The 27,205-nt window shown below is 39.6% G+C and overlaps 1 protein-coding gene across 1 annotated transcript; it reads right to left on the minus strand.

The window, feature by feature from the left end:
- Positions 1-1,325: 1,325 nt before the first annotated feature.
- Positions 1,326-25,879, minus strand: jakmip2 (janus kinase and microtubule interacting protein 2). Its single transcript, XM_068601291.1, has 24 exons — positions 25,720-25,879; positions 14,961-15,210; positions 13,520-13,774; positions 13,058-13,300; positions 11,950-12,159; positions 11,133-11,231; positions 10,831-10,977; positions 10,572-10,712; positions 10,170-10,226; positions 9,729-9,851; positions 9,435-9,563; positions 7,311-7,394; positions 6,809-6,871; positions 6,312-6,410; positions 5,648-5,749; positions 5,345-5,398; positions 5,194-5,259; positions 5,009-5,077; positions 4,682-4,759; positions 4,356-4,406; positions 3,506-3,658; positions 3,306-3,371; positions 2,853-2,929; positions 1,326-1,470 (listed from the first exon to the last, which is right to left on the minus strand). The coding sequence occupies exons 2-23, from the start codon at positions 15,087-15,089 to the stop codon at positions 2,879-2,881; spliced, it is 2,469 nt and encodes an 822-aa protein (XP_068457392.1). The 5' UTR covers positions 15,090-15,210; positions 25,720-25,879; the 3' UTR covers positions 1,326-1,470; positions 2,853-2,878.
- Positions 25,880-27,205: the final 1,326 nt, after the last annotated feature.

Genomic DNA, 27,205 nt, shown 5'->3' on the forward strand with positions numbered 1-27,205 from the left:
GATAAAGGGAGAAAGAAAAAGGAAAGGGGAGGCAAAAATCTCACTATTCCACATTCATATTTCAACAATTTTTCATTTATAATTTTCAAGGAAATAAAGTTCATCTTTGCAGCCGTCACCACAATATAACAGAGCAATGTATACCCTTTTTAGTCATTTATAAACCACATCAACTGTTCAAGCTGCTGAAGAGAATAAAATAAAACTGCAACTATTCACAGAAATAAAAGGGGAGACTAAATAAAATAATTCAGCAACATGTACATATCAACAAATGTATATATTACAGTACAGAATAAGGATGTAGTTCAGTGGAAATCTTGGGACACAGTATCTTGGTGGTAGGAGCTGTAAAAAAAGAAAAGAAAGACAACCAGAGAATAAAGCTCTTACAGTCTGCTGGTTTTTGAGATAAATTAAGAAGCAGTTTGACAATCTGTGGACATCCATGTTGAGTGGAGCTGGATCAGAGAGTAATTCGATTTTTTTTTTGTTCTCTTTTTACCTCTCCACTCAAGTCTTTCATGTCTTTTCGGTGAAGACGCGTCAACCTGAGTGTCCTGTATCCCCCTTTTAGTGTCACTACACATCGTCTCAGCAGCACAGTTCTGCCTTTTTCCAGGTACGGCATATAACATCTGGAGAGTCCAAGCGGTGTGTGTAAGCATCCTTCGGAAAACAGCGAGGACAGGCCAGCTCGGTGACTCACTATGTCCCATCGTGTTTTTCATAACAATCTGACCTAAGACCAGTTCTGGCCTCAGCACCCATGGGCCCTGAGTTGGCTCGCCTCTATTCACCAAGAGGTTGCATTCATGAAGAACGTCCTTTTTGAGTTTGGAAAGGAAAGGAAAGAAGAGAAGGAGAGAGAAGTTGTGGTCCGGTGGTTTGTTTGTCTCGCTGTCTGTCAGGAGCTCCGTCTGTTTATATTCCCGCTTAATGTTGGTGAATGACATATTATTACCCTGCATGGCAGAGAAAACATTTCCCAGGCTTTGGTTTGGATTTGTCAAAGCGTGTGTGTGTGTGTGTGTGTGTGTGTGAGTGTGTTTGCATCTGCATGCGTCTGTATATGCATGCGTGTCTGTAAACTGTGCGCACGTAGATATATGTGTGTCTGTGTCTCTGCATCTACTGGAAGTGTCTCACTAATTGTGTGTCATTCTTGACGCCTGTTACAGCACACCCAGCTATTTGGAGAGACAATTCATGTCCAACACCGCTCTTTAAAAAAAAAAGAAAGACGTCATCCTGTGCAGCATCCTGAGAACCCCACCCCCATTTAAAAAAAGAAAGGAATAAAATCTTAAGTGTGAACGTCCACAGCCAACACACGACACATCCACCTATACCGACAGCAGTCACTGATGTTAGGACAATAGCAGCCACTGCTACGCACATTGTTCCACACTTGTCCAGAAAATAAATAACACTGCAGTCACAAACAAGATCTCCAAGCTGACACACCACCTGAGAGACAGAGAGAGAGAGAGAGAGGGGGGGGGGGGGTCATAGAGAGTTAGAGGAGTCAAAAGTACTGTGACAAAGCAAAGAACTGCAGTAACACTGCACATTTTATTAGATTGTATTATTGTAGTATTTAGCAATGTTCCAGCAAATATGTCTGCAATTCACACTCCTTAAATTTAAAACAACTGTAAGTTAATTGGTAGAGTATACTCTTAGGTACATACTGTTTTTATATTTTATTTTTTTATATAGTGTTATGTTGGCTAACTGCTAAAGCGCCAGGTATTTTTCTCAGATGTAGTTGGAGACCAAACTAGGGTGAAAAAGGTGAAAACAAGTGGTACTCTGCATCTGCTATAACAGCTGTAGCTGAGCAACAAATTAGCAGTCACAACTTTCCCACGTGATAATATGTCCCTGTTGTTCTTAAAGCATGTTGCGCTGCCCCAAAAGCAACAAGAAACAACAGAATCTTCCTGCCAGACCCTTTGCAATCACCCAAAGACTGCATGCATCATTATTACAACACATGTAGAAACATGGGGTCAAAGCCAAGCGGTGTCAACGAACAAATGCACAAGAGAGAGGGCGAGATGACGATGTTGATGGCACGGTTTGCTTTCGGAGCTGCCTGGAAACTTTACAATGAGCAGAAAACGATATGCTGATGAAATACAGAAGAAGAAAACATGAACGTTAACAGCAGTAGCCCAGTGGCAAGATGTTGAGAGTGCAACGGTAAAGAAGGACTGAAAAGTGAATGCAAGGTGAAGCTACTAAATGTGGAGGAGGGAGAGTGAACAGACTAGGGTCAAATCAAGTTTGCTTATGGAAAGCGCTGGTCCTCCCAGTGGTCACATTGTGATACCGCAAAAGGGAAGCCTGTCTCAAAATGTCGCCGTTGCACCTTTTTTGTTGTTGTTTGTTCAATGTTAATCTGAGGGTTAAGTGCAGTCCAAAATAAGTATTTTGAGAGATGGTTTGTGTAGACTTTATTGGACGATGTATACTGCTCTCATTTGCTAATTTGCACTATGGAAAGATATATAATGACACTAGTTTTGTTGAAATTTAGTTTCCTTTCATTGGCATACTGAGTAAACACAAAATTTGATTACTTTAAAACTATTTTTTTCAAAATAAAAATAAACACTTTTTATTCTGAAGGTCGTAAGCACATATTAGGAAGTCTTAATAATGCAACAGAAATGTATTCATGAGCGCTTTTTTAAAGGCAAGTCAGGCTCTGCGGCCAGAGTATTCCCAGTTCGTACTTTGGCGGCTGCATTAAGCCAAAACACTTGCTGGAAAAGTATTTGACCGAGCTCCAGAAGAGAGTCGATGGCGGAGTGAACTTTCTACTCAAAGCCCTCAGGACTCACCTCTGCTACAGGACACGCCAAAGACTTCAAGGCCAAAGGATAAAGGCAAGAGAAAAGAACAAGAACAGAAACAGAAACTGGAGGGAGAAAGAAAGAAAGAAAGAAAGAAAAAGAGAGAGAGATGAAGAAGGGACAAAGAAAGTGAGAGGATTAGAGGCACACTCAAGATATGTTAGTAACAGCAGAGACAGAAACAGAAGATTACTGTTCAGGAAATCTAAGGATATAATTTCATATTTCATTTTGAGAGTACTTTCATTCACATAATGTGAAAAGAAATAGAATATAAATACACCCAAAATTAAATTTGACATTCATTCCACAGGCTTGAGGTGAACAAGTCTATGATCATGGCTGCCAATGCGCAAGATATTTAAAAGTATGAACTCTGTAGTATTTCAGTCTGTGTGAAGGTATTTATTGTTTTACAGAAAGACATGAGACATGGTCTACCTTTTCCTCCAGGTCTTTAATCTGCCTCCTCTGGATTTCCGTCTTGTCTTCAAGGTCACGAATCCTCTGCAAATATTCATAGAGAAAAAACTGTAAGGATTTTGAAGTGAGGAGTCAATTGTCTCTCGCCAAGGGAGATTCACACACACACACACACGCACACACACACACACAAATCATTGATACGGACATAGACGGACCTGGTGTGCCTGGTGCAGCAGCTCCATCCTCTCCTGGAGGATCTGGCAGTCGTACTCTCGACTCTTCCTCAGCATCTGCCTCCTCAGCTTCTCCACCGCTGTCCGCAGCTCATCCTTCTGAAGTTCATCCAGAGGCTCGCCGTACTTTATCACCTGGAGGAACAAGACGGGCGGGCATCAGACACAGTGGAGCGCCCTTTCACCCTATTAGACAGTCATGGGACATTGTCAGAAATAGCATCTGAATTACAGTAAGAAAAAAAAAAGAAGAAGATGAGATCACGATGACCTTTGATTTTCAAAATTCTCATCAATTAATTTGCATGTCATGGTGGACGTTTGAGCCAAACATTGAAGAAATTCCCTCCAGGCTTTCTTGGGATCTAATGTTCACGAGAAAAGAACGGACGACCTAAAAACATAATGCCTGTGGCTGTCTGCGGCATAAAAACATACTTCATTTACCACACTTAAATAAATCCTAATGGTTTTATGTGAACACTCTTATGTTATGTTTCCTGGAAGCCTCTGTTTTTATGATCTGTGTTCATAATCACAAAGTTTCTGTCGTTGTTAGAAAATGAATCTGCAATAAATCGTATAAAATGCTCATGTGGACTCAATGTTCCAGATTAGTGGAATGTGCATGATCACAAGGGCGTACGTCAAAAGCACATGAATAAAATCATTGTGTGACGCATTTCTTGACATTTAAATTCATGTTTTAATTTCATAAACTTTAGTTCTTTAGATACCAGCACTGATGTTTTACAAAGTACAAACTGTTTTGTTTGAAATTTACAATAGTTTTTGGAACTATAAGTCTGTAATGTGTTTTGACAGGAAGCACCTTGTCCTGCTGCAGGGCGTTGTATAACGTTGCTTCCAACTCCTGGATTTGCTGTAGAGAGGAGAACACAGGAAGGCTTTTTAGGTCAGACACACAAAAATATGTACAGCTTTGTATTAATTTACCTACATTCCCTGCAGGCTCAATCCAGGCATAACCCCAAACCTTCATCTAAGCTGGTCACGATTCTAACAAAAACCCCAAAACCAAGTTTAACTTGAAGAATAAATTCAAACTCTTGTGAGGACCTGAATATGAGCTCCAACTGTGAATGGATTCTGGCTCCACAAAGTGATGCAGACAAGGACACACAAACACACACGTACCATGTAGGCCTGGTCCATGGCCTGTTTTCTGTAGTCCAGCTCCTCTTCTAGATACCCTTTCTGTTTACAGAACATCTCCTGAACAGAACAAGCCGGTCACAGACGCTGGTTACTGAATGATATTTACTGTGCTGTAATTGTTGGGTCTTTTTAACATCTGTTGAACTGATTTGTTTTTATCGTTTTATTTAATTGTTTTTCTTCTTTTTAATAACATATACTTTTTATAAAGCCCTTTCTAAATTGTGTATTTGGAAAGGTGCTTTACCAAATAAGCTTCTCATAATTATCTCACAGTAAAAAAGACACAGGATTGTTTTGACTCACCATCTCTATCTCCAGGTCGATCATCTTCTGGTGCAGCGATGCCTCCGTCCCTTCGATCTGTTGAATCCACTAGACGGCAAGAAACAGCAAAATGTCAGCGCCAGCTATGAATTCTATGAAAGCTATGAATTCTGTGAATTTTATTTGTGTTATAAGAAGAACCACGACGTGGTTTCCAGACGTACCTTTTCTGCAAGCGACAAAACAGTGCTGGCCTGAATAATGGCCACTTGTTCTTCATTTCTTAAATTCTATACAAAACGGAAGAAAACAAGGTTTAAATGACGGGTCCGTTTTCGCCTAATATGTTGATTTGTTAAATTCCATCTGAATTACCCCATTGTCTCCCAGGATATCGAGAAGTTTGATGAGATCTGGTATGCACACGTCCTGTAAAACAGAATTATAAGGAGAATCCAAAAAATGCATTTACATTCCAATTTTACTTGTTCAGAGTCCAGTCATATTAAACTTTGACTAAAAACAAAAGATGCAGCATGCGCTTAAAAATTGAATACATTTTTTTTAAAGGCTCTTCACAGCCCCCACTTTGCTGTGGCGATAAGAATTGTGGATTCTGTCACAGCTTTTATGATTAATCACTATAATTAAAGTAGACGAGTCCCTCTCACTGCGTACCTTGACCCCCTCCTTCATACAGTAGATCTGCAGAGCACTGACTCCCTCAGAGAAAGGATGCATCCTCAGGTGGTTGAATGGTGGGGACTTCCTCTCGCGCTCCTACGACAACCAAAGCAAATTAAGCATTTGATGATACAAAGTGTGAACTATAACTGAAACGTTCCTCACGAGCCTCTCTTTTTAAAACGGGATGAAACAGCTAAAAAAAAAAATCAATGTTGACATTCAGAGCCAAGCACATTTCCATGAATCAATCCTTTTTTCCACTTTTATATTTTTTAGTGATGATTTTTAAGTTTCAGTAGGCTCTGCTCTTTGCTCCTTGAAAATGCTGTCTACCCATATTTCAGACAAAATTGCTACTCTGAAGAAGCATCAAACAAACGCCTGATAGCAACGATGAAAGCCTTTAATATCTTTTAGGGATGAATCACCGCGTGCCAGTGTACTGAGCACATGTGAGCAAACTGTTCTCCTCTCTGACCACTAGGTGGCAGCTTCGGCCCTCTCAAGCTGCCGTCAGTATCTGCACTGCAGCACAGATTAATCACAAAGACCATGTCAGAGGATAATATGCCTGACTGACGGACTAGCGGGCATCCTGTCTCCATGGCTGAATGGCTGAATGGTAGCTACTTTTACAAAGAAAAAGGTCACTCACCTCCAGCTCCAGTATCCTAAACTCCAACAGTTCATTCTGATCTTTGGAGTCTTGCAGCTCCTGCTGCAGTCGACTGCAGTCTGCCTCCATTTTTTCCAGCTGGACACCAAAGAGAGACAGAATTAATGAGACAGGAAGAGGCAGCTGTTCAGACTGTTTCGACTTTCTACAGTCCCTATGTTATGTAATATGATACAGTGACAATTTGGCCAGTCATGACTGTAGGAAAGTACCTCAAAGTTGTGAGGCTTTAAAAGATCAAATAAAATGCACCACCTGTGACAGGTGTAGTCCAACTGATAACAAAAAAATACATAGTTTTTCAGACAATTATAATACTATTTCTTAAATAATACCAGTACTCTGCACAGAAGAAAGTAACTTATCACGAGAGAAAACACTGAACAATCCAACGAATGATACTTTTTCACACAAACATCTTAAGAAAGACTGATGCGGTTTGATTATTGGAAACAAAACTCGGGTTAAAGTGCAACCTTGTCGTATAGCTCCTGATTCCTTCGTAAGAAGAGCTGCTTCTCATCCACCCATCTGGAGTCCTGATGGAGGACAGAAACACTCAATGCATCAAACCAAAGCTATTGAAAGACAATAGAAATGTAATTTAACACATAATGTTTCAAGAGATATCCCCTGTTAAGCAAAACAATACATTTCCAGCGATGGGCTGGCAGTGAAACAGCTTGCTACTTTCATTAGTGGACAGGCGGAAGGAATCCCAAGACGTTGTATTCTAATTCAATCTTTTACTTGTTGTATAAGTTGTCCTTAATGAGGAAATGAAACACAGCACATACAACATATTTCATATACCTATTCCTCTGTATCAACATTGTAAACAGTAAACATTGTAATTCTTCCGTCTTCTGTGAAGCTGCCTTCTATAATACAAGTTTAAATTTTGAGTGTGTGCAGGTAATAATTACATACTGTGTGGTATTCCTGTTGTTCATTCACACGTGTGCTTGTGTGTCCTACCTGTCCCTTCAGGGTCAGTTCCTTCTCCAAGTCCTCTATTTTGGCTTTATACCTGAGCGTGTCTGCTTGGAGCTGCTCCTGAGCCTGAAACATACGCAACCAGGACTTTCATTAGCTTTAGGGTTCTGTTTGTCAAGTGATGGTCCATTAACCTCAATGTGCTAGTATTGCAGAGGAAATGTTATTCAAAATAAATCATAAAATCACAAAAAACACTTAATTTGCTTCTAATTTTCCATTTCTTGGGCCAACAATGGTCAGACATGTCGTGAAAGCAGCCTCTTTCCTTCGTCACTGTAACACTTGATCTGAGCAGAAGATGTAACAAAATACATTTGAGGCTGCGGATGTAGCCTTTCATTTGCTTGTTTGTCATTTAGTGCTTGAAACGGATTGTTTTTTCCATGTCCACGAAGGTCGCTGTGTGTGTGAACTACTCATTTAAGAAGTACTGAACTTACATGTACATTACTTTTACAGATCTTGTCATAGGTGTTGCAGCTGCAGGTGTTGAGGAGAAAAATTAATCACCAGCAGATTTACTTTATTTTATGTAAAATTTCACTCAGTGAATTTATTATAAAAAGGTTAAACATGGTGAACTAACATAGTCCTGAAATGATTAGTCAGAGTAAATGAATACAAATCACATGCTAGCATCTATGGAAATAGTTTAGAGATAATCAATTTGTGGTTAACTCAGTTTTACAGTGTTAGCATGTATAATTATTGGAAGCCTGGTGTCGCCTCCAGAAGAATTCAGTTCGACAACTTCTCTAATTCTCGCAATTTATTGCCTCAATCACAGGTAAAGTACCAAGCTCTGCAGTTGCAAATGCAGGGAGTCGTCCAGTCAACTCGCAAGTTGACCGTCCAAAACAACACCCCCAATAGCCAGACGTCCGGCTCTTTAATACACGGCTTCCCGTCATCAACATATCATAAGCAAAGTAACATTTAATTGGCTCTAACCTGTCAAGAGGAGGAGAATCCCATGTTCTCATCTTTTCTCACAGAAAGGGACGTGCAACATCCAGTCTGCTTCTCTCGTGTCAACATACTGATAAACAGGTGTGTGTGTGTGTGTGTTGAGAAGTGTAAGCGTGTGACTAAAGTTCCCTTGAGAACTGGACATTTCTAGACACAACTACAGCTGCGTAGCTGTGTTGTACTGACCTTGCTAACCTAACCTGAACTTCACTAGACATGAATATGAAAAGCATCTACAGAAATTTTAGATTTATTTTATCAACTGCCTTGAAGTCGCCAAATGAGCTGACCGTGAATGTGCCATCAACCTACCCGAAAACATTAGACTTTTTATAAAATTTATTCGAGTGGATTGCAAAACAGAATGATATTGATCAAATCCTTGATGAAGGATAAGTTAAAAATATATTTCTCGTTGTTTTTCAAACTGAATTTGACCAGAGATCCAATTTGGACCAAATTTACTTCATCAATTCTTAATGTATCTTTATGTAGACTAAACGCATGAGAAACACAAGACAACCGCCTCCAATTGCTTAATTGAAAATATCAAGAAAATCGAGCGAGTTGACTAAAGTTCAAAGTTGTCAGACGATATATCCTGCGAGTTTTTGTATTAATTGGACACACTGTTTTTGATTTATAGTCCCAAATGTTTAATTTGAATGAAACTTTTGTGTACATATCCTGTAAGTTTTTTCAATGATTGGTCAAACGGTTGTGGACTGTGTTTTAGTTATGTGCTGATGAGCCACAGACATCTTGGTAGCAATTGGTCCTATGTCGGAGGAAATGACTTAAATGACGTAAAATCTAGTCAGGAGAACTTATATGATCCAAGCGGCATTTTTATTAAGCACATTGAGCTCGACATGTGTGTCGGATTTCTAGTCGATCAGACATCCAACTGTAACTCAAACTTGAGGGCACGGCCTTTTTCAAAATCTCTTTTGTATGCATCAATTGCAAGGAGTGATATTTCTTGGATTTCTAGCATGCTCCAGCTCACAGGAAGTTGAGCCGCAGTAGAAGACGACTAATAATAACAATAACAAACTGACACAAACTCGATAGGAGATAATTAGGGTACGCAAATAGATTGGTTAGGAATAGAAAAACAAACACTGGATGTACCCTGGACTCCATCTCAGCATCCAGAATGCCTCCTTTCTGTTCCTGCAGCAGGGCGTAAGCTCGCTGTAACGCCTGATACTCCCTGGTCAGCTGACGGAAGCGCAGCTCTGTCTCCTCGTTGGCCAGGCCCTTGTTTGACACACACAGGTGAGAGGTCAAAGTCTGCGGCTGAATTGTTTGACAGTGTATCCTTCTGCAGATGTAACTGAATGGGTATTGAATTAAAACAGGATGGTCTGAAACGTGTCGACATGATTGTAAATGGAGTCGCTGTGACGAATACGAGGTGCTCACCTCCTCCAGGTCTTCGTCTGGAGTAGCAGGAGTTCTGTCCATCCGGAACGAAGCCACGGAAGATGTCTCCGAGTCCATAGACTCTTCATCATACCCAAAGAAGGTGTCCACTACAATGTGCCTCTGCAGAAGAAGATTTACAGGTTTAGAAGTCTCTGATGGTAAATGTTCAACAATCAATATGCCTTTTTAACATCAGATCAAAGTCCTCTGCATTTTTTCACCTTTCCTTTCCTTCAAATGTTTTGTTTTTCAGCTCAAATCCACCAAGTTTTCAATAGAGTTGTTTTAACACGGACTAAGATTTTTGAAAGCCTCTGGAGAATTATTTTTCCCGTAAGTGGTGAAAGATTTAATTCCTGCACAACATATGTCTCCTGGTATTATTTCATATTAATCACATTGAGATAAATAGATAGCGCCACATTTAATTATTCATACCTTTATTGGCCTTGAACTTCTTTTATGTCTTTTCTTTCTCAGTAGTTTTTCTCGGTCCTGGAAAAAAAGAAGATAACACAACACTGTAAGATGATCCTTTTTTATTCCCTTCTTTTTAAAAGAAAAACAAATAATAGAAAACAAACTCAATGACAATACAACAGTGAAATAAACCTCTTTCACACATTCAAAAATGTAATAATACACATTCTAAGATGGTTAATCATCTGAAAAACTTAAATTCTTACACTTTTCTTATGTCTCCCGCTATAGTGTGTTTGTTTTACTCCAGTTTTTTAAAGCATTCAATGTCGACATGAACTTAGGATCGAACACCTTGAACCCAACTGCCTGATCGAAAATCAGATTATTTTCCCTCTCATTATATCAAAAACAACTTACTCTCGTCAGCTCATCAATCATGCTTTGTTGCTCCAGGACTTGAAGCTTGAAAAAGGCTATTTCCTGGTCATCATGTGCTTGGTCCAGGTCATTCAGAGACTTCAGCTTCTTCAGTGGAGGATGGGAGCTGATCTTCTCCTTCTGCAGATAAACAGCACACAGGGAGGGAAAGTCCTCTAAAGTCACAATATCACACTTATAAATCAGTCTGTCCCTGAAAATGAACTTCTTTATGATGACAATGTGACTTTGTGCTGACCATCTCGTGGTTCTCCTTGGCCAAGTGCTTGAGTTTGTCCTCCAGCTTCTGGATAGTCAGAGTCAAATCGTCATTCCTCTTACAGAGCAGCTTGTTCTTGTCCAGCAGCGGCTTACACTGCTTCTCTGATTCCCGAACTCGCTTCAGCTGGTGGGGAAAAAAAAGGCCCACAGGGATATATTGTTACTGACATGAGGATGGTAGACAGGGAGACACATAGTCTGGGAGATTTGAAGAAAAGATAAGTGACGGAAGGAAGAGAGAGCAGGAGATCCATCCTTAACAAAATTATTTTGTCGTACCAGTTCGTTCCTCTCATCGACCAGCAGTGAGTTGCGGTCCTCTAATTTGCGTACGGTCGAGTTGAGTTCAGCAAGACGCCTCTGGTTTCTCCTCAAGTCCTGAAACGAACAAAAAAAACAAAAAAATGATAATCATTTTACTGATTCCATGAAAAACCACACGAGGAAACACTTATTTAAGTAAAATACTACATGAGGTACGAAGCATCATTACTTTAGAATAAGCCAGTGAAACAACTACATATTTTGTTCAGTAATTCTGTTAGTTGTAACAAAACTTCCACAGTTCAGCATTACTAATAAGAAGTGGACTTCACACACACACAAAAACGTTTAAATGAGAAGCTAACAGGATTACCATATCTGTAAACTCTAATTGTAATGTTCCCACATCTGATGGACATTATAGCGTAATCCCATGAGTTAACAGAGGGTGAGCTCATGAGGCTTTAATCAAACTTTGATCAGCAGAGGCGCATTTGAGCATGCGATCCAGTCCTCTCGAATCAGAGTATGCTCTCTCAGTTCTCTTCAACTCAACTTGTATATATGGCTCCTCTGTAAGGACACAATATGACTATTGAGATGGCGCTGTGCTTCCAGTTTTGGTTTAAGCTCGGGGAGACAGACATAAGTCAGCATGAGCGGCTTTTATAATTACGAGTGGCGGCTTGAATGTTGTTACACAAGTCTTCTTGCATGCCCAAACCATGCGTTACAAAACTAGTCATGGCGCACTGGTGCTAAAAGAAAAGAGCGAAACAATATTAACGTTTGATTTGAGTGGATCTTCTCCCTGCTATGCCTCTCTACTTACTGGGCTACCACAGTGCTCAGCTCCGTCTCCAGCTCTGCCCGGTATCTCTCTCTTTGGGCTCCCCATGCCGCACTCGGCCTCTTTGACGAGGAACAGCTGGTCGTCCAGGGCGTCCTTCTGAAGCTGCAGCTTCTGTAGGAAACCCGTCGTTGACTCCAGTTCCTTCTCCAGGCCGAAGATGGTGCGATCTTTAGATTTGATTTCATCCACCTGTAGTGAGGGAGAAGGAAATAATGGTGTGTTTCAGAAATTGCTCAAAGGACTTTATTTGCTTCTTTTGAAGAGTGTGTTTTTTTTTCTTTGACAATATGATATAGTTAACTGTATGCATGCAGTGTAGCACACAATTAGTACAACATTTAAAGTCCCAGTGAAACGGAAGTTAGAGTGTCTTTATTATTATTAATATTTGAATGGTGTACAAGGGATTTAAATAAAATATCTTGTATTTAATTGGAACGTGAAAAAAGTGGGTGGCCTTCGAGTGTGATTTAAAAAATACAGAGGAATAACCATTTTTATACAAAATACCAATAAATACATTTTTTGGAAAACATTTTGCATATATTGTTAGGTACATGCACAAAATGACCAGGGATGTGATCTTAAAGGGTTAAAAAAAAAAAAGGTTATGCAGTATGCTTCATTTGTAAATGTTTCCCTGTAGCTCGCCAACAATTTTTAACAGATCACATGATCGTGGTCCATGTCTAGTAATCATTATAGAAACAATGTCTGTCATAATCATTGAATTGTCTGTAACTCTGTTACGTTGTTCATTCTGTACTAACACATAATATATATTGCTTCTTTCCATCCAGAGAGAGGGATCCCTGTTCATCTATTTTTTTTTCTTTTTCTTTTTTATACTCATCCGATGTGAGGTCCCGGGACAGGAATATCGTATGTGTGCAGTTTGTAAAGCCCCCTGATGCAAAATTGTAAATTATGATTTTGGGCTTTACAAAATAAACTGAATTGAATGAAATGCATCAGGAAAACAATCTGCAGTAGTATGCTGCAGCCCACTTCCCATGCTGCGTAGATAACCAACATCAGCAGTGGGCCTTACTAATATTTTGAAGTTAGTAGCAGTGACTGTGCCTACCAGTCTGCGGATGTCTTTCTCACTGTCCCACTTGATCTTGGAGATCTGCTCCTGGTGGTGCTGGTGCTCCACCCGCAGGTCGCCAGCCTTCATCTTGTCGGACTGGATCATGTTGCTGAGAGCCTCGTCGGTCTGCTTCTTCATACTCTTCAGCTCCACTATCTCCTGCAGCAGCTTCACTCTTTCCTGGTCAAAGAAGCGCCGCGCGTCCTCCTTGGCTTCCAGGGTCAAAGCTGTGCGCACCTAAAGAAGCAGGATGAAGAGAGACGGAGGGTTTTGATGTCGCTTGTCAGGATTTCCATAGGGTTTTTTTTAATTATTATTATCTGGGGAGAGGGAAGGGGCCACTCTGTCATGGTTTAACTTTTCACAGTTGCTGTTTGGAGATTTAATGTGGGTAAAAAATATCCGTTTTTTTTACTACTGTATATCTACACTACTATACTATGACTGCAAAATCACCTTCTCTCCGCTGCCATCGCGCATGGCGCTCAGTGCGGCTTTGAGCCTCTGGTTCTCCTGGTCCTTGATTTTGGCGTGGCGGGCCAGTTCCTGCTCATGCTGCCGTGTGAGGTTTTCCCTCAGAGTCTGGAGCTCCTTTTGCTTTTCCTCGTGCCACTTTGCCCGCTGCTCTGTGAGCATGGCAGTGTGCCGGTGCTGCTCCTGCTCTCGCACCCGCTTCACCTCCTGAAGCTTGTCGCGCTCCAGCTTGCTCACCTTGAGGAGAGGCAGAGGAGGATGAGACAGGACTTAGGTTATTTTACATAACTGGCATATTACAATTGAGCATCGGTTATTGTTTTTGAAGATTTTACTCTCTGCTTTATCTTTATTTTCATCTTCCTTGATTTCATTGTACCTCATGTAGTTGAGGTTAAAAGTTTTTTCATAATTTAGTGTTTTTGACATGGATTCCAGGACAAAGCAAAAACATCTGCACTTATATGAATTTAGGGAATTACTGGTATAATAATATTTGATTTCATATTAATAGTAAAATGATAAACGCTTAGTTTTCTTGATAGAGATCTATCTACTGTACATTTACCACCTATCTTTGACTGACCAAATGATTGTTTTAAGACAAAAAAACATTCTTTAATCAGTTCTAAGTAATGCCTGCGGTATTCCTCTCAGACCGTGTTCTTCTCCAACAACCTCTACACGTAAGGCTCGATCCAAACGTCGACCCTGCGAACATGTGGACTGAACCCTTCTGTCGTACATAACGTAAGATGTTCAGTGTCATTGTGTCGGCTCAGTGACTGCACTGTCTTCTTGTGACACATGTCCTCGCTGACATGTTCACAGTTTTCAAAAATGTAATGGCAAACTGAACCAAAACTGCTGGCTGTTCGATACGACGTGTGCTTTACTGTCTGTGGAACATCAATATTTAACCTGAACTGCATACTATAATTTGCAGAAAGCTGTATATTAACAAGTGCATTGCAAGTGTTACTTTGTAAGTCTGCATTAACTCCTTTGGCAACATGATATATATTTACTGTATGCCTACACAGTGTGCAATGTAGTACACTGTGTAGTCATCAAGTAGTACGTAGAGCTTTACCGTTAACTGTAATCATGACACACATGAAGGACGCCTAAACATAAGCATGTCATATATGGTATCCTGTCACAAGATAATTTTTTACCTCGATGACCCAGGTTTAACTTGTAGTGTCCAAAGGCTGCTCTAATGATTCCATTTTAAATGTCATAGTTTTGTGTGATCTCAAGTTATTGAGTGGCTTTGTAAAAAAAAAAAAAGGATTTCAGCCAGTATGATTTAAACTTTGTTTAAGTATCAAGGTTTAAATCTACTGAGCTTAAATTGTAATTGATCTCTAGCATTTTAAATATTTTGGGCAAACGTATGTATTTTGATGTTGTACAGTACCTTGCATTTTTCTTGGTGTAGCTCTATTTGAATGTCAGTCAACTTGGACCTGAGATCTTCATTAGCTGCCTGTAGGGCAGAGATGAGCGCTTCGGGCTTCTCGCTCTTCGTACGCCCTTTCTTGGCCATTGAGTCAAATACTAGAGAGGCTCTTCTAATGCTTTCATTGAGATTTCACAGAAACTTTCCAAGGCGGTCCAAGTGGTTTCCAGTTTCTCCTCTTCCTCATTCTCCTATCAGAAGAAAAGGGCTAGGGTGTAGAGGAGAGACAAAGAAAGACAGAATGAGACAAGGTGCAGAGGTGACATAATTGAGACTTTTGGTATGTGTGGACAAGCTTTCACACATATGTGTGTGTTTGTCAGGGTGAGTTGAGAAGGGGCGATAGTGAAAAGTTACTGATGCAACTTACGACAAGCAGATTGCCGGTTATAATTCTAAAATAAAGAGCCTGCAGCCAGCATGGCTCTTGAAGGCTGAGCTACATGCTAAGATTAGCTCATGGCTACATTAACCGCTGCTAGCAAAATACACCTGAATCTGTGTCTAAACTGTTAGCCTAGGAGTTGCATTTCGGGTAATGTGGGCACCAGGTTTTGACAAGGAAGAAGAATGCATGGAATGTAAAATATATTGTCTCCAGATCTGCTGCATTAATTAATATACTTTTTCTTTTTCATGCCCATTGTGAGTTTGACAATGTTATAAGACAATGCTTAATTAGTGGAGCCCTCTTTTAAGAGATCACCAAAGTAATTACAATCTGTTCTGTGGGGAACACAAATGCCTAAACCACATTTAATGGTAATGAATCTAATAGTTGTGCTGACAGCTCACTTAACACCACAAATGTCAACCTCATAGTGTTGCCAAAGGACAGGTCAGGGGATTTCCAAAGTGGCCCTCTGAAGACCATGAACCCAATCTCATCCCAGTTTCACAGCAATTTAGCGACCAGTTGGACCAAAGTGCTGGACCGACCGATTAACAAACATCTCCAAATCTAGAATCATTCGCGAGCTTGACTAATAAAACTGTGGGTGAAGTAAGTGAAGCACTTCAATGGAAAACGAAATACTATATTCAGAAAGGTATTAAACCTCAAACTAATCATCTGAACAGTGAATACTGGTCATAGTTTTTGAGCCGTGGCTTCTGCAACTCTTGTGTCACGGATCAATCAACCAGTAACAAAAGCAGAAGTGCTTTTGTTACTGGTTGATTGAACTAGTGTGGTGAGCCACAATGTGACTGTACTATTGATTTACTATACAATGACAAACAAATCTCTGCTGACACTTGGCATCAACAGTATGCTTTACCACAACCTACTGTTGTCAATCTGCACATATCATCTGCATGAAATGTGAATAACAGGTTGTGAGCCGAGAACAGCTTGACAAAATGAACACTGGAAAAAACTGACAGCTTAAAACAATAAACGTGTTCTCACAGTGGAATGCTTCTGTAAATCAACAACTGCACATAAACTCTACCCAGCTGAGGAACTATTACCCATGTGTGCACATGCATGAAAGTTGAAACTAAGGGCATGCAACTGATGCAATTTACATAAATGCTGAGAGTGCTGCCGGTAGACTGACTGAATATCAAGTCTTAATGACTTTGCTTGCAGTAAATGTCTACTGTACATCCAAACCACTTATAGGTCTAACAGTAAAAAAATGGCATTGGTGTATGAAATCTGCACACACAACAAATACAGTGTGTGCTCATTGACTTTGGATGCGTATTTGATTGCATACTATGCATTTTGTAAATTGTAACATGTAACAAATGGACATATTTCAAATCAGTTGTTGATACAGAAATTATTTTGCATGCTAATCTTTTCCCAAAGTGTGGTTCTTGTTTCAGTGTCTTAAGTATGAAGGCTTTCATTAGTGTATAGTTTTGATTTACTAGCCGCAAAAGTGCAAATGCATAAGAATGTGTACGCCACCATGCACAGTCAGAAGGAGTTGGATGGTGTCCGTCATAATCTGAGGAGGGATGTAACATCGCTTAAAAGATTTTGAGATTCAGATTAGAGAGGAAGGAGTCGCGAACATCACATTTAGTATACACAGGACCAGTGACTGCAAACAGGCTACTGTGTATATGTCAACACATAATGTGGGAAAAAAGATCAAAGGAACAATGTTGAACATCATCTGTGATGTTAATGAGGTTCAAACACTTTGTTAATGTAAAAGGCTAAGACCTTTATGCCTGTCAACAATAGCTCTGAATATGCGATGTTTTGTAGAAGGACCTTTAGGTTAACTTGACCTGCAAAGTGTCATTGTACAATGTCAAGTCACATAAAAAACATAAGGGAATGGTGTACCGTGAATACAAATTTAAGCATAATATTGTGGTACATCATACAGCATTTTGGCAACAACTAACCTATTTTCAGGCCATCTTTCGAATGAAGGAATCCATCATTTAGCCTACTGTATAAACTGTCTGCCATAGTGACAAGTTACAGTGAGTTTAGATGTGAAGTTATAGCTGAAAAAGTGAAACGTAATACATTTACAATGGTATTAGAGAGCAAGCTCAGCTTTGAGTTTGAGCAGCTTTTACCTGTTAATTTTATAGTATTTTATGATCAAAAGGTTAAGTTTTGGATGTTTGCAACATTTTATCTTATTCCCTGTGAAATTTTGGAGGGTTAGAAATGATCATATGGTATGTGTGTGCTGATAGAGGATGTACATTATTGGTATGCTGATTATGGGACCATACTTCCCTGAGGCTGACCTTTCTCTGAAAGCACAGTTATCTTTAAGTCAAACTCCTGCTCATACTCAGTGAAAAGACTTTCCTGTGCAATCAAATTATTAAATATTACAGGATTACCGTCCAGGAATGTACTGGGACTTGGATTATAAATTGGTTTGTGTCAACCTTCTGACAGATACAGTTTGTCCACATTAGACCACCTGACTGTACGAGTGTGTGTGCAGAGCAACGTTTGTTAGCTAACGAGTGGGGCACGCTCACATGCACTAAAAAACATCCATGGCACACAATGAGACTTCATTCTCTGCTCAGGTAGTCATTACTCCACTATATCTTTACGTTGTAAATAGTTGTTTGACGCTATATTAATGCTCTGAATCTGCTTTATTACAAGTTTATTCTTCTCCTGATGCTGTAGTATATTTGCGTAGCACATAGATAGAAAAGAAAGACTGACAAATTTGTGCATTCTCAATGGAACAAATGTGTTTTTCATAATTACATTTCTGGATATGGGCTCATTATGGACACAAAACATGTCAGCCTCAGAAAGGCCCATGAAGTGAAGAGTAATAAAGGAAATCATGAAGAACAAGCTACATGGAGGAAGCGGGAAAGGGAATAAATCTAGACAGGAAACTATCAGGAAAGGAATAGCCAGGCCTTTCTAAATAATTAATATGGTGACAGTATTGGCATGAGCCCAGAGAGAAGTGCTTTATTATGTGTTATCCTCACTCAGCACTACCTTCTCCACATGACTGCCTGTACATATAAAGATGGTTTCATATTAAGGCAAAAAGATAAATCAGGAGATTCCTCTTCCATGAAGGGGAGGTTTAGCTAATAAAGCTATCATACAGGATATACTTTAGTTACTCTTCCAATCTATATACTGGTGCTGATGTAGTACCAATTATCCAGTTTATTTTTTATATACATGTATGTATGTACATAAAATATAAAATATACAACTATTTAATTCTAAAAATGCATGATTAGCTTTTACAAATTATGATTTGGTCCCAGTTTCTGATGTAAGGTGCTTTGTATTATGAGTGTATAAGATATAAGATCAAATACGAGATAAGATTATCCTTTATTAGTCCCTTAGGGAAATAACAAGCTGCTGCAAGAGAGACATAGTAAAATAAATTAAAAAACAAGTAATATAAAGAAGTAATAGATGTACTTATTCTGCAAGGTTTCCAGGCTGTGAACAAGTCCTTTGGCTAGTGTTTAGCCTTTGTTTTTGTTTTGTTTTTTAATAAATGTTGAAAACCTGTTAACAACTGCTCGTGAAATGAATGTTAGAGCATGTTTAACTTCTGTACTGTGAACAATTTCACAGTGAAATGGAATATGTCAGCTCCGTACAGTTTAGAGACAAACTCAAATCTGATTGGACCGCTAGTGCCAGACTGAACAACAGAGAACTGTTGCATACACACACACACGCACACACACAAACACACACACACAAACACACACACACACACACACACACACACACACACACACACCTTTTGTTAAATCAAGAGAAAAAAGAAAAAAAAACATTCATCTCCAATTTTCAAGCAGCAAAGATTCCCTTGAATGATGAATTGGACCTCAACCACATTGTTTTGGAAATTAGGTTTTTGCCCACTGATATCAAAACACAAATCTCTTCTTATCGCTCCATAATTCTAATTTAAACGGTGAAGAGGGGTTTTATATAGTCGTGTTGAAGTCTCGTTTCATTGGATGAATTTTTCCTAACGGCCCCTAATGCAGAATAAGTCATCCAACATTTGATTTTGTGTAAATTTAATTTCATGTTTTAAAGAAGAGAAGAGACAGGGATATTTTCTGACATATACAGTATGTGGCATATAACAAGATATAAATAATCAATTGATACAGGGCCACAGGATTCAAACTGGTAATTTTTCATGTTACTGGGTCTTCAACAAGTTGTTGAGAAATGGATTTTGGTTTAGATTCTCTGTGGAGAGTTAAGTGGTAGATATAATCAATCAAAAGGACCTAAGAACCCAAATGTCAATGGCTGCTCTATAAAGCTTCAATGAAATGGTTTATTAACCATTATTAAAGACAATAATTGCATTTCAAAAAGTAATACAATTTATTTTAGAGTTGCCAAGAATAGTAGATTAAAAAAAATGCAATTATTTTGATCAACAATCAACCGTTTATATTTTAAGCTATCATTCTTTGGTTTACCTTTTCTCCCTTTTAAGTCATTGTAACCTGAATCTCGTTTTGGACCGTTAGTCGGACAAAATAACACGTGTGAAGACGTCACCTTGGACTCACTCTTTCTTACCTTTTATAAACAATGGATTGATTCATTGGCGGATTAAAAAATTAATGAATAAATTGTTTGTCACAGCCATACTATATTTTGAAATAATTATATTTCAATTTGTAGTGTGATTGGTCAAGCTACACAGTAATATGTATATAAAGCTTGAAAAAGTGATGATTCACTGATACACCAAAATCTGAATACACCATCAGGCGAAGCGAACCACAAGTCAGATGACTGCTAATACTGTATTAACCTACAAACCATCCGCAGCAGCCTGCAGGTACTGCTCTGAAAGGGGAGACTAGATATGAATTTGCTGTGAGCCCAAGTCAATCCTATTACTGTCATATTCCATTTTCAGCTTGCACTGTGAAGTAATCCGCTGGCTAGTCAAATGAGCGTAACACAGTCACAGACAGTGCATCGACAGGGCAATACTATTATTTTGACTTCCATTTCTATTTTAAATGTATTACTTTCAGCGTTCATCAGCTCTGTGGACATAGATTGCATCAGGGTTGTTGATTTTATCAAACATCAGGGATCCTTCTTGCTTTCTATTTCTCCCAAGTATACACAAGCAATATTCTTACACACTGCTTCCCTCTCTTCACTCATCAGGCAATGCATGGGGATAGCATTAACCTCTACACAGGAAGTTATAGCAGGAGATCTAGTTATAGCAGGAGATCTCTCTTTTTTAAAGAAAGGATTGAAAGCATTTTAGGCACACTGCAAAAATATTCTTTGCTATTTTCATCTCTTAACTCACAATCTATTTTAATAGACCGTATCTTCCTCTAAAGTTTAGAGATAACCAAGAGGTTGCAAACCATTTAGCAACTAAACAGTTGCAGCAAACATATAAACAGACTCTAAGACAATGATGAATTGTTGTGAACGCCACAACACCAATCATCTTCAAAAACAACATTATGAGTCAACATCAGTGCAGGGCCTTGTCAAAAAGAAGAAACATGTTACCGCACAACAATCCTGGTAACTGTCAAAGCCGATGAGGACACGCGACAGATACAGTGTGCGGTACTAGCTCCTCAAGCAAAAAACGTAATCATCCGTCAAGACTCAAGACCAATTTATATGGACTTCAAAGAAATTGTTAGTGAATGTGATACCAGAGAGGGTTTAAAGAAGTTGATCTTGCAAAAGCTGGTTACGTTAGTCCTCTTAGAACTAGCTAGTCGGTCAAGTAGATGACGCTGTCACCCCTTGAAATAATTGAATCCGCCCTAAAATGGAAAGTTTTGCAAAACAATGCATTCATTACCTGCATGGTAAGAGACAAATAATAGAAGAATTTAATATGCAATGAGTAACATGTCCTTCCACTTACACTAAAACAAGCAGTACAACAACAAGGATTTACATGAACACAACATGTTGCTAACTCACCAAGCACCCCTTAGCTATAGCTGAGCACACTGGTGATTGTTTACTTTTTGGTTTGCCGGTGGTTCTTAAAAAGTTGACATGTTCCTTTCTAAAAACCATTGTTAGCCTACACATCCTTCAGACACAAAGCAACATCAGCATGCCTTTTGAGCCATTTTACTACTGATAAAAGTCCAATAACAAGCAGGCCTTTTAGTTCTGTTTTGGTCTCAACCAACTCCAGAGGGAAACTTCTGTATCTTCCAGCTGCTTAACGCTCGTCGCTAACTTTCTCTGACCGCCATTTGCTGTGTGCGCTGGACATGTGCAAAACTAATACTCACTCTCAATTTGCTCAGCTTTTCTCAATGAAATAACTATTGTGGTCTTGTGCTGGTAGATATTTGATATTCCTCAGCAGCAGGTAGTAGCGTTCATTGGATTTATCAGAGTTTTTTTTCACTGGAAACAGCTAATTACTGCTGCTAGAAACTAGAAAGTAGGTTGATTTGAGCATGGGAATGTTGGAATTGGAGCCTGTGAAATGAAAATAAAAAGGGCATTCTCACTGCAGAGTTGATGATAATTATCTTTCACATGAAACAGAACTGCCACCATGACCCACTTTTTACTCCTTAGACATCGATTCTGGGTGTTGGCGTGGGGTTTTTCAGACAAGAGTGAACCAGGAAACGCAAGCCTTGCTGCTGCTGTCGGCTTTAATCTGATGGCCCTCTAAGATCTTACGCTTAAAGCCTTGGAGGATTTTTTGTTGGGTTTTAATGACTAATGACATACTTTTGCTCTTTTGGGTAGACGCACAATCTTTTTATGATAGTTTGGACTTCATGCCAATGCTACATTTTGCAATATCAGTTGTTGTAGTTTTGCAAAATTGGGCTTGTTCAATACTATTACACTTTTCTTGAAAAAAAAAAGAGTCCAAATTGGACATAAGTGGACATCTTCATTTCTGCTGATAAACAAGAGGCTAGTTTTGAATTTCCAAAATAATCCTTTTAACCAAGAGCCAACATTTTTTGGATCAGGACCTGCCATCTGTCATCCACTCAAACTATTGTAAAAGCCATACTTTGCTTTTGGGTTCGTATCAAAGGCTTAAAATAAGCTTTGGTTGCTTTTGGGGATCATATTTGGAGCTTCCATGAGTCTTCTAGAACTATGTTGAGGATGCACACTAAGCAAGACATAAGTAGCTCTTTAGTGAGGCCATTTACAAAACATTTATCAGATTTAATCAACAGGATAAAAAAAAGAGAGACTGTTAAACCTTAAGGAAAGTATGCATCTTCCATCCAGTATTTTTGACTGTTTACAAGATTAAGGTCAATGACACACTCAACAAACCCTCAATAATGAGATTGTCACACCACGGTGAGGTTTTGTCTTGCTTGGGGTTTTTTGTCTCGTAACTTCCTGTTTTATTTTGAACCCTAACTCTCCTCTGGTTTCAGGTCACTTACCCTTCCTCATGTGTCACCGGTCTGATTGTCTCCCCTGATTCCTGATTGTTTCCACCTGTTCCCCATTACCGTCCTATGCTTATAGTCTGCGTCTCCCCTTTGTCTTGTGCCAAAGTGTTTCGTCCTTGTACCTAAGCCTGTATTCACAGCCAAAGCCATTTTTGCCAAGCCAAGAGTTTGTTTTTGCTACGCCACATGAGTTGTTTTCGGAGTCCTCCTTGGAGAGTGATTTTTCGTTTGTTAAAGTTTCTCTAGTTTAGTTTGGATTTTTGTTATTTTGTAATCTGTTTCCTGCCCTCCTCTTGGGAGTGCTTTGGTGTCTAGTCGTTATCAGTCTTAGTTAGTCAGTGAGGTTTTTTCATAGCCATTTGTTTATTTATCACCCATCCAAAAGATCTGAAACCATAAAAGCATGCTTTTATGTGATCTTCTGCATATGAGTCCTCACTTTTGTCCAGGCCTGACAAAGATCATGTTTTTCAAAGACAAACATTCATTTCAACTTATTTTAAATTCAACAAATGTGGTTGCAAGGCAAAGCCTCTCCTATGTAAGCTGGTTATGATTGATGTATTTGATTTATTACATGAAAATAAACTCTTACAGATGTTATGTAAGTCTAATAATTCCTATAGTGAAGGACTGCATGATGCATACATAACAATTGTTTTATTTACTCTATCAGAACTGATTTAAAAAAATCAATATGATCATATTAAAACTAAATAAGTGCTGTGTGCCTATTTACTTGTGGGGCAAGAATCCAAACTTCCCTTTATACACTATGGATCTGTTTAACCTGCAGGTACTTCATATACCTTTTACTGTCTGTTTTTTTTCTAGCAAACTAAATCTTACATTTCTGGGCATTTTTCCTTTCTCCTAATCCAGGTTAAATTGGGTTAACCCCGGCACGGCCTCAAAGTCAATGTGCAACTTGAAGTTCAATCAGTCTGGTTGTGAAATAGGTCACAAAGAGGCATCGCATCATCAGTCAATCACTCTCCAGCTTGTTTTGGGATGTTTGTCTGCTTCTCAGTTTGACCCAAAAATGACTTCTAATCCATCCTCACTAAGTCAAAATAGCAACACAGTGTATGAACATGGCTCTACTATTACTCCAGAGAAAAGTGAAGTGCAAAACAAATGTCAAGGTTTGCATGTGGCTTGAATCATTATTAATTTAGACAGTACTTTTGTTGTATAGTTCTCAAACAATCAATATAATGACAATTCACTGTGTTGGGTTGTGTAACCAAACACTGTCAGATCCACTAGAAGGACGTTGAGACTGTTTCGACTAGTCAAACTGTTGCCAGCTGCCTGTGTCAATGAACCACTTCAGTTTAATGAGTCTGGTGTTGGTTTAAAGTGTCAAACCGAGCTCTCCTGCTTGTTTTTAAGATCCTGTTGGACTGCTTTTTAGTTCAGGCAACTAATGACTTCTAATCGCTTTGTCACGTCAAAACCCAGCGTATGAACCAGGCTCTACTAATTACGGAAAGAGTGCAATAAGGTGCAACTGTAAATATCATGCAACAACTGATTCCAGGAGAGAGATTGCCACTGATGTATACACAGGAACACAATGAATTGTAGGACACTATATATAGCAATGCAAAAACACTTAATGGAAGGTAGATACAGGATGCATACAACACTGACACATCTGCTCACATAGCCCTGGCCATCACAGAGGACTACCGTGATGGCCAAATATAAGTGTCATATTTCAAAATCTATTTCAGACTGTGGTAAATTTTGTTGAGCAACATTATTACGGCATCTCCAAGGAAAGGAAGGAGAGACATCATTGCCATATTTGAATCATGCCTGGTTGTATCAGGGTCATTATTGTGATAATTGAGCTCACATTCCGGTTCAAAATGATTCATCCAACTCTATCCTAGTGATTTTTTTTTTTTTGTAGTGCATCCTCTCGTTTCACATTGCTCCATCGGTGTGTGCCATTGAACGTGCCCCTCTTTTGCAAGTCCAATCTGAACTATTACCTTGGGGGCTGTCCCCAGCCTGCATCTGTGCTGACCCCAAAACAGTAGTGTGCCAAATGCCTTCCCAGCAGGGGTGATGTATGATAAATCAGGCCAGTGTAACACCCTCCGGCAGTTGCAGGCTGCAGACCTTGTGCCTCCGTCTGGAGGCCCTGTCAGCCCACCACTGTGGACTAGCATGCTCATCACTGCAGCATCCCTTCAAAAGCACGGCCAGTAATGTGTGATGACCTGTCAAGCAGGGGGGGGGGGGAAATGCACCACCAGCAAACCACCGCGCGCTCGCATACAGACCTAATTATGTCCATCCGGATTCACCTGGAGCGCAATCACCAAACAGCTGAGAGCTTCCTTTGCACAACAAGTAGCCGGGCCCACGGCTCCCAGAAGGCCACCGGCCACAGAAATACAAACACGGAGATGATGCTCGAGATGCGTCGTGAGCATCCGTCGTGTGCAAAAAAAAAAGAGAAGGGAAATGCCCACACAAGCTCTGTCCTCGTCATCTTCGCAGGGCTTGCTATAGTGCAGGCCGAGCTCGGCCACTTCCGACATGCAGGCTGAGCCGATGCTACGAACGGCTCGTGTTTCGTGCTTGTGCGATTTATTTTACACTGTGAAGTTGCTGCAGTGTTCTCTGTTTTCTAGGTGGAGTTTAACGGATTTTTTTGTTTTTTAAAACGTGCCCAATATGTATCTCGCACAGCTGCTGTGAGGACCAACCTCAGGCCTGCTAGTCCCAGTAACTCCCATTTCCGACGGTATTAAACCTAACAACGGCCGGATGTACAAACGCCTTGCCTTACCTCAAAATCGATTCTCGTCGCGCGTGGAGTCCTAATCTTCGTGAAATTGTGTCCATGACATTTTTTTTTTTATTAAGAGGGGAAGAGAAAAAAATGATCGTCCCGTCCGCTATGGTCGCAGCATCAGCAGCCCCGTACAATGAAGCAGCGATGGCCGGTGGTGATGATGCTGGGAGCCCCGCCCTCTTCCCAGAGCAGTCAGAATGAGCTCACTGGTTTCCAGCTCTGCCGGCTCCTGTGCCGCCGCAGTCCATCAGCACAGACTCTCCTTAACGTGTCTTAGAGGTTATGTGGAAGGGACACATTGCACCGTGTCTATTACAAATACATTAAAACTGTACATCGTCATATGTTGTGTTGTTGTCGGTTCTTTTTTTTCTTTTTTTTCTTTGGAGAAGTGCAACGTGTATCATTTCATTTTTCTTTATTACAATGATGTAATAGCACGATGTAGTTTTAGTCACAAAAGTTTTAGTTTTTTTTTCCTCTTTCCTTGAATAATGGCTACTTTTGTTATGACATATTTAAAACTAATTTAAGCGGTTCGTATAGTGGAACATTTAATACTAAATGTAATTGTTACATTTGAAATCGATTTGGCCCAAAAACAAGAATTACATTTAGTTCAAGTGTTACATGATAGGGGAGAACACTGTTGGGACTTGGAGTTTCAATTGGATTTCCAAGCTACCAAAGTACGTTTTTTCAATTCAATTCTAATTCAGTTTTATTTATGTAGCCCCAAATCACAAATACAAAATTTGCCATGCAGGGCTTTACAAACACATGTAAACATCCCAGTGTCCCATGACCTCACATCAGATCAGGAAAAACTCCTCCAAATAAAGATAGTAAAAACCCTTTCACAGGGAAAAAAGGGAAGAAACCTAAGGGAGAGCAATAGAGGAGGATCCTCTGTTCAGATGGACAGAAGCAATATGTCATGTGACCAGAATGACTCTGATACCATAATGAACCACAGAAGTGCAACTGCACTCTGAATCATTTTAAAGAATCCATTTCTCTTTGAGCCTTGGAAACCCCTGCATCCTTTCATTCATAGCTTTGGTAAAGCAATACGCCTGAATACCAGCATTATTATGCGTAAGACACTCCTATGCATGTTTTGATGCTAAAACACAGGTGATGTATTCTATTATTATTGCACTTTTGCTCAGAGAGATCTTTGTCTCTTACTGCCCTTTCAATTGTCAGGTTGAACTTTTTTGCAGACAACAACTATCTACAGCCGAAGCGTGAAAGAGAACTGACGCATATAGTATAGTGCTCTCAGACATCTGTCTATAGATCATTCAAATTTAAAACAAAAACCAATGCCAATTCATTTGTTTCCATAACATTATAGCATTGTTTTCTGTCTGTTTTAATGCATGCTTTAATGTACTGGGCTTCCGGGGGACCCCATCCAACGCATCCAATTCCACCTTTATAGTTTAATATATATATATATATATATATATATATA

Source organism: Clinocottus analis, unplaced genomic scaffold, assembly GCF_023055335.1.
Source record: "Clinocottus analis isolate CAN_PGR_092001 unplaced genomic scaffold, fCliAna1.0.p SCAF_5, whole genome shotgun sequence".
Classification (NCBI taxonomy): domain Eukaryota; kingdom Metazoa; phylum Chordata; class Actinopteri; order Perciformes; family Cottidae; genus Clinocottus; species Clinocottus analis.

Bases quoted from the DNA above. Each gene is read 5' to 3' on its own strand.
- jakmip2 (XM_068601291.1), bottom strand. From the start codon at position 15,089: ATGGCCAAGAAAGGGCGTACGAAGAGCGAGAAGCCCGAAGCGCTCATC. The intron at 7,395-9,434 runs GTACATCCAGTG...CGTATGTTTCAG, and splicing joins ATGCTGAGATGGAGTCCAGG to GCTCAGGAGCAGCTCCAAGC. The intron at 3,372-3,505 runs GTCCGTCTATGT...GAATATTTGCAG, and splicing joins TGCTGCACCAGGCACACCAG to AGGATTCGTGACCTTGAAGA.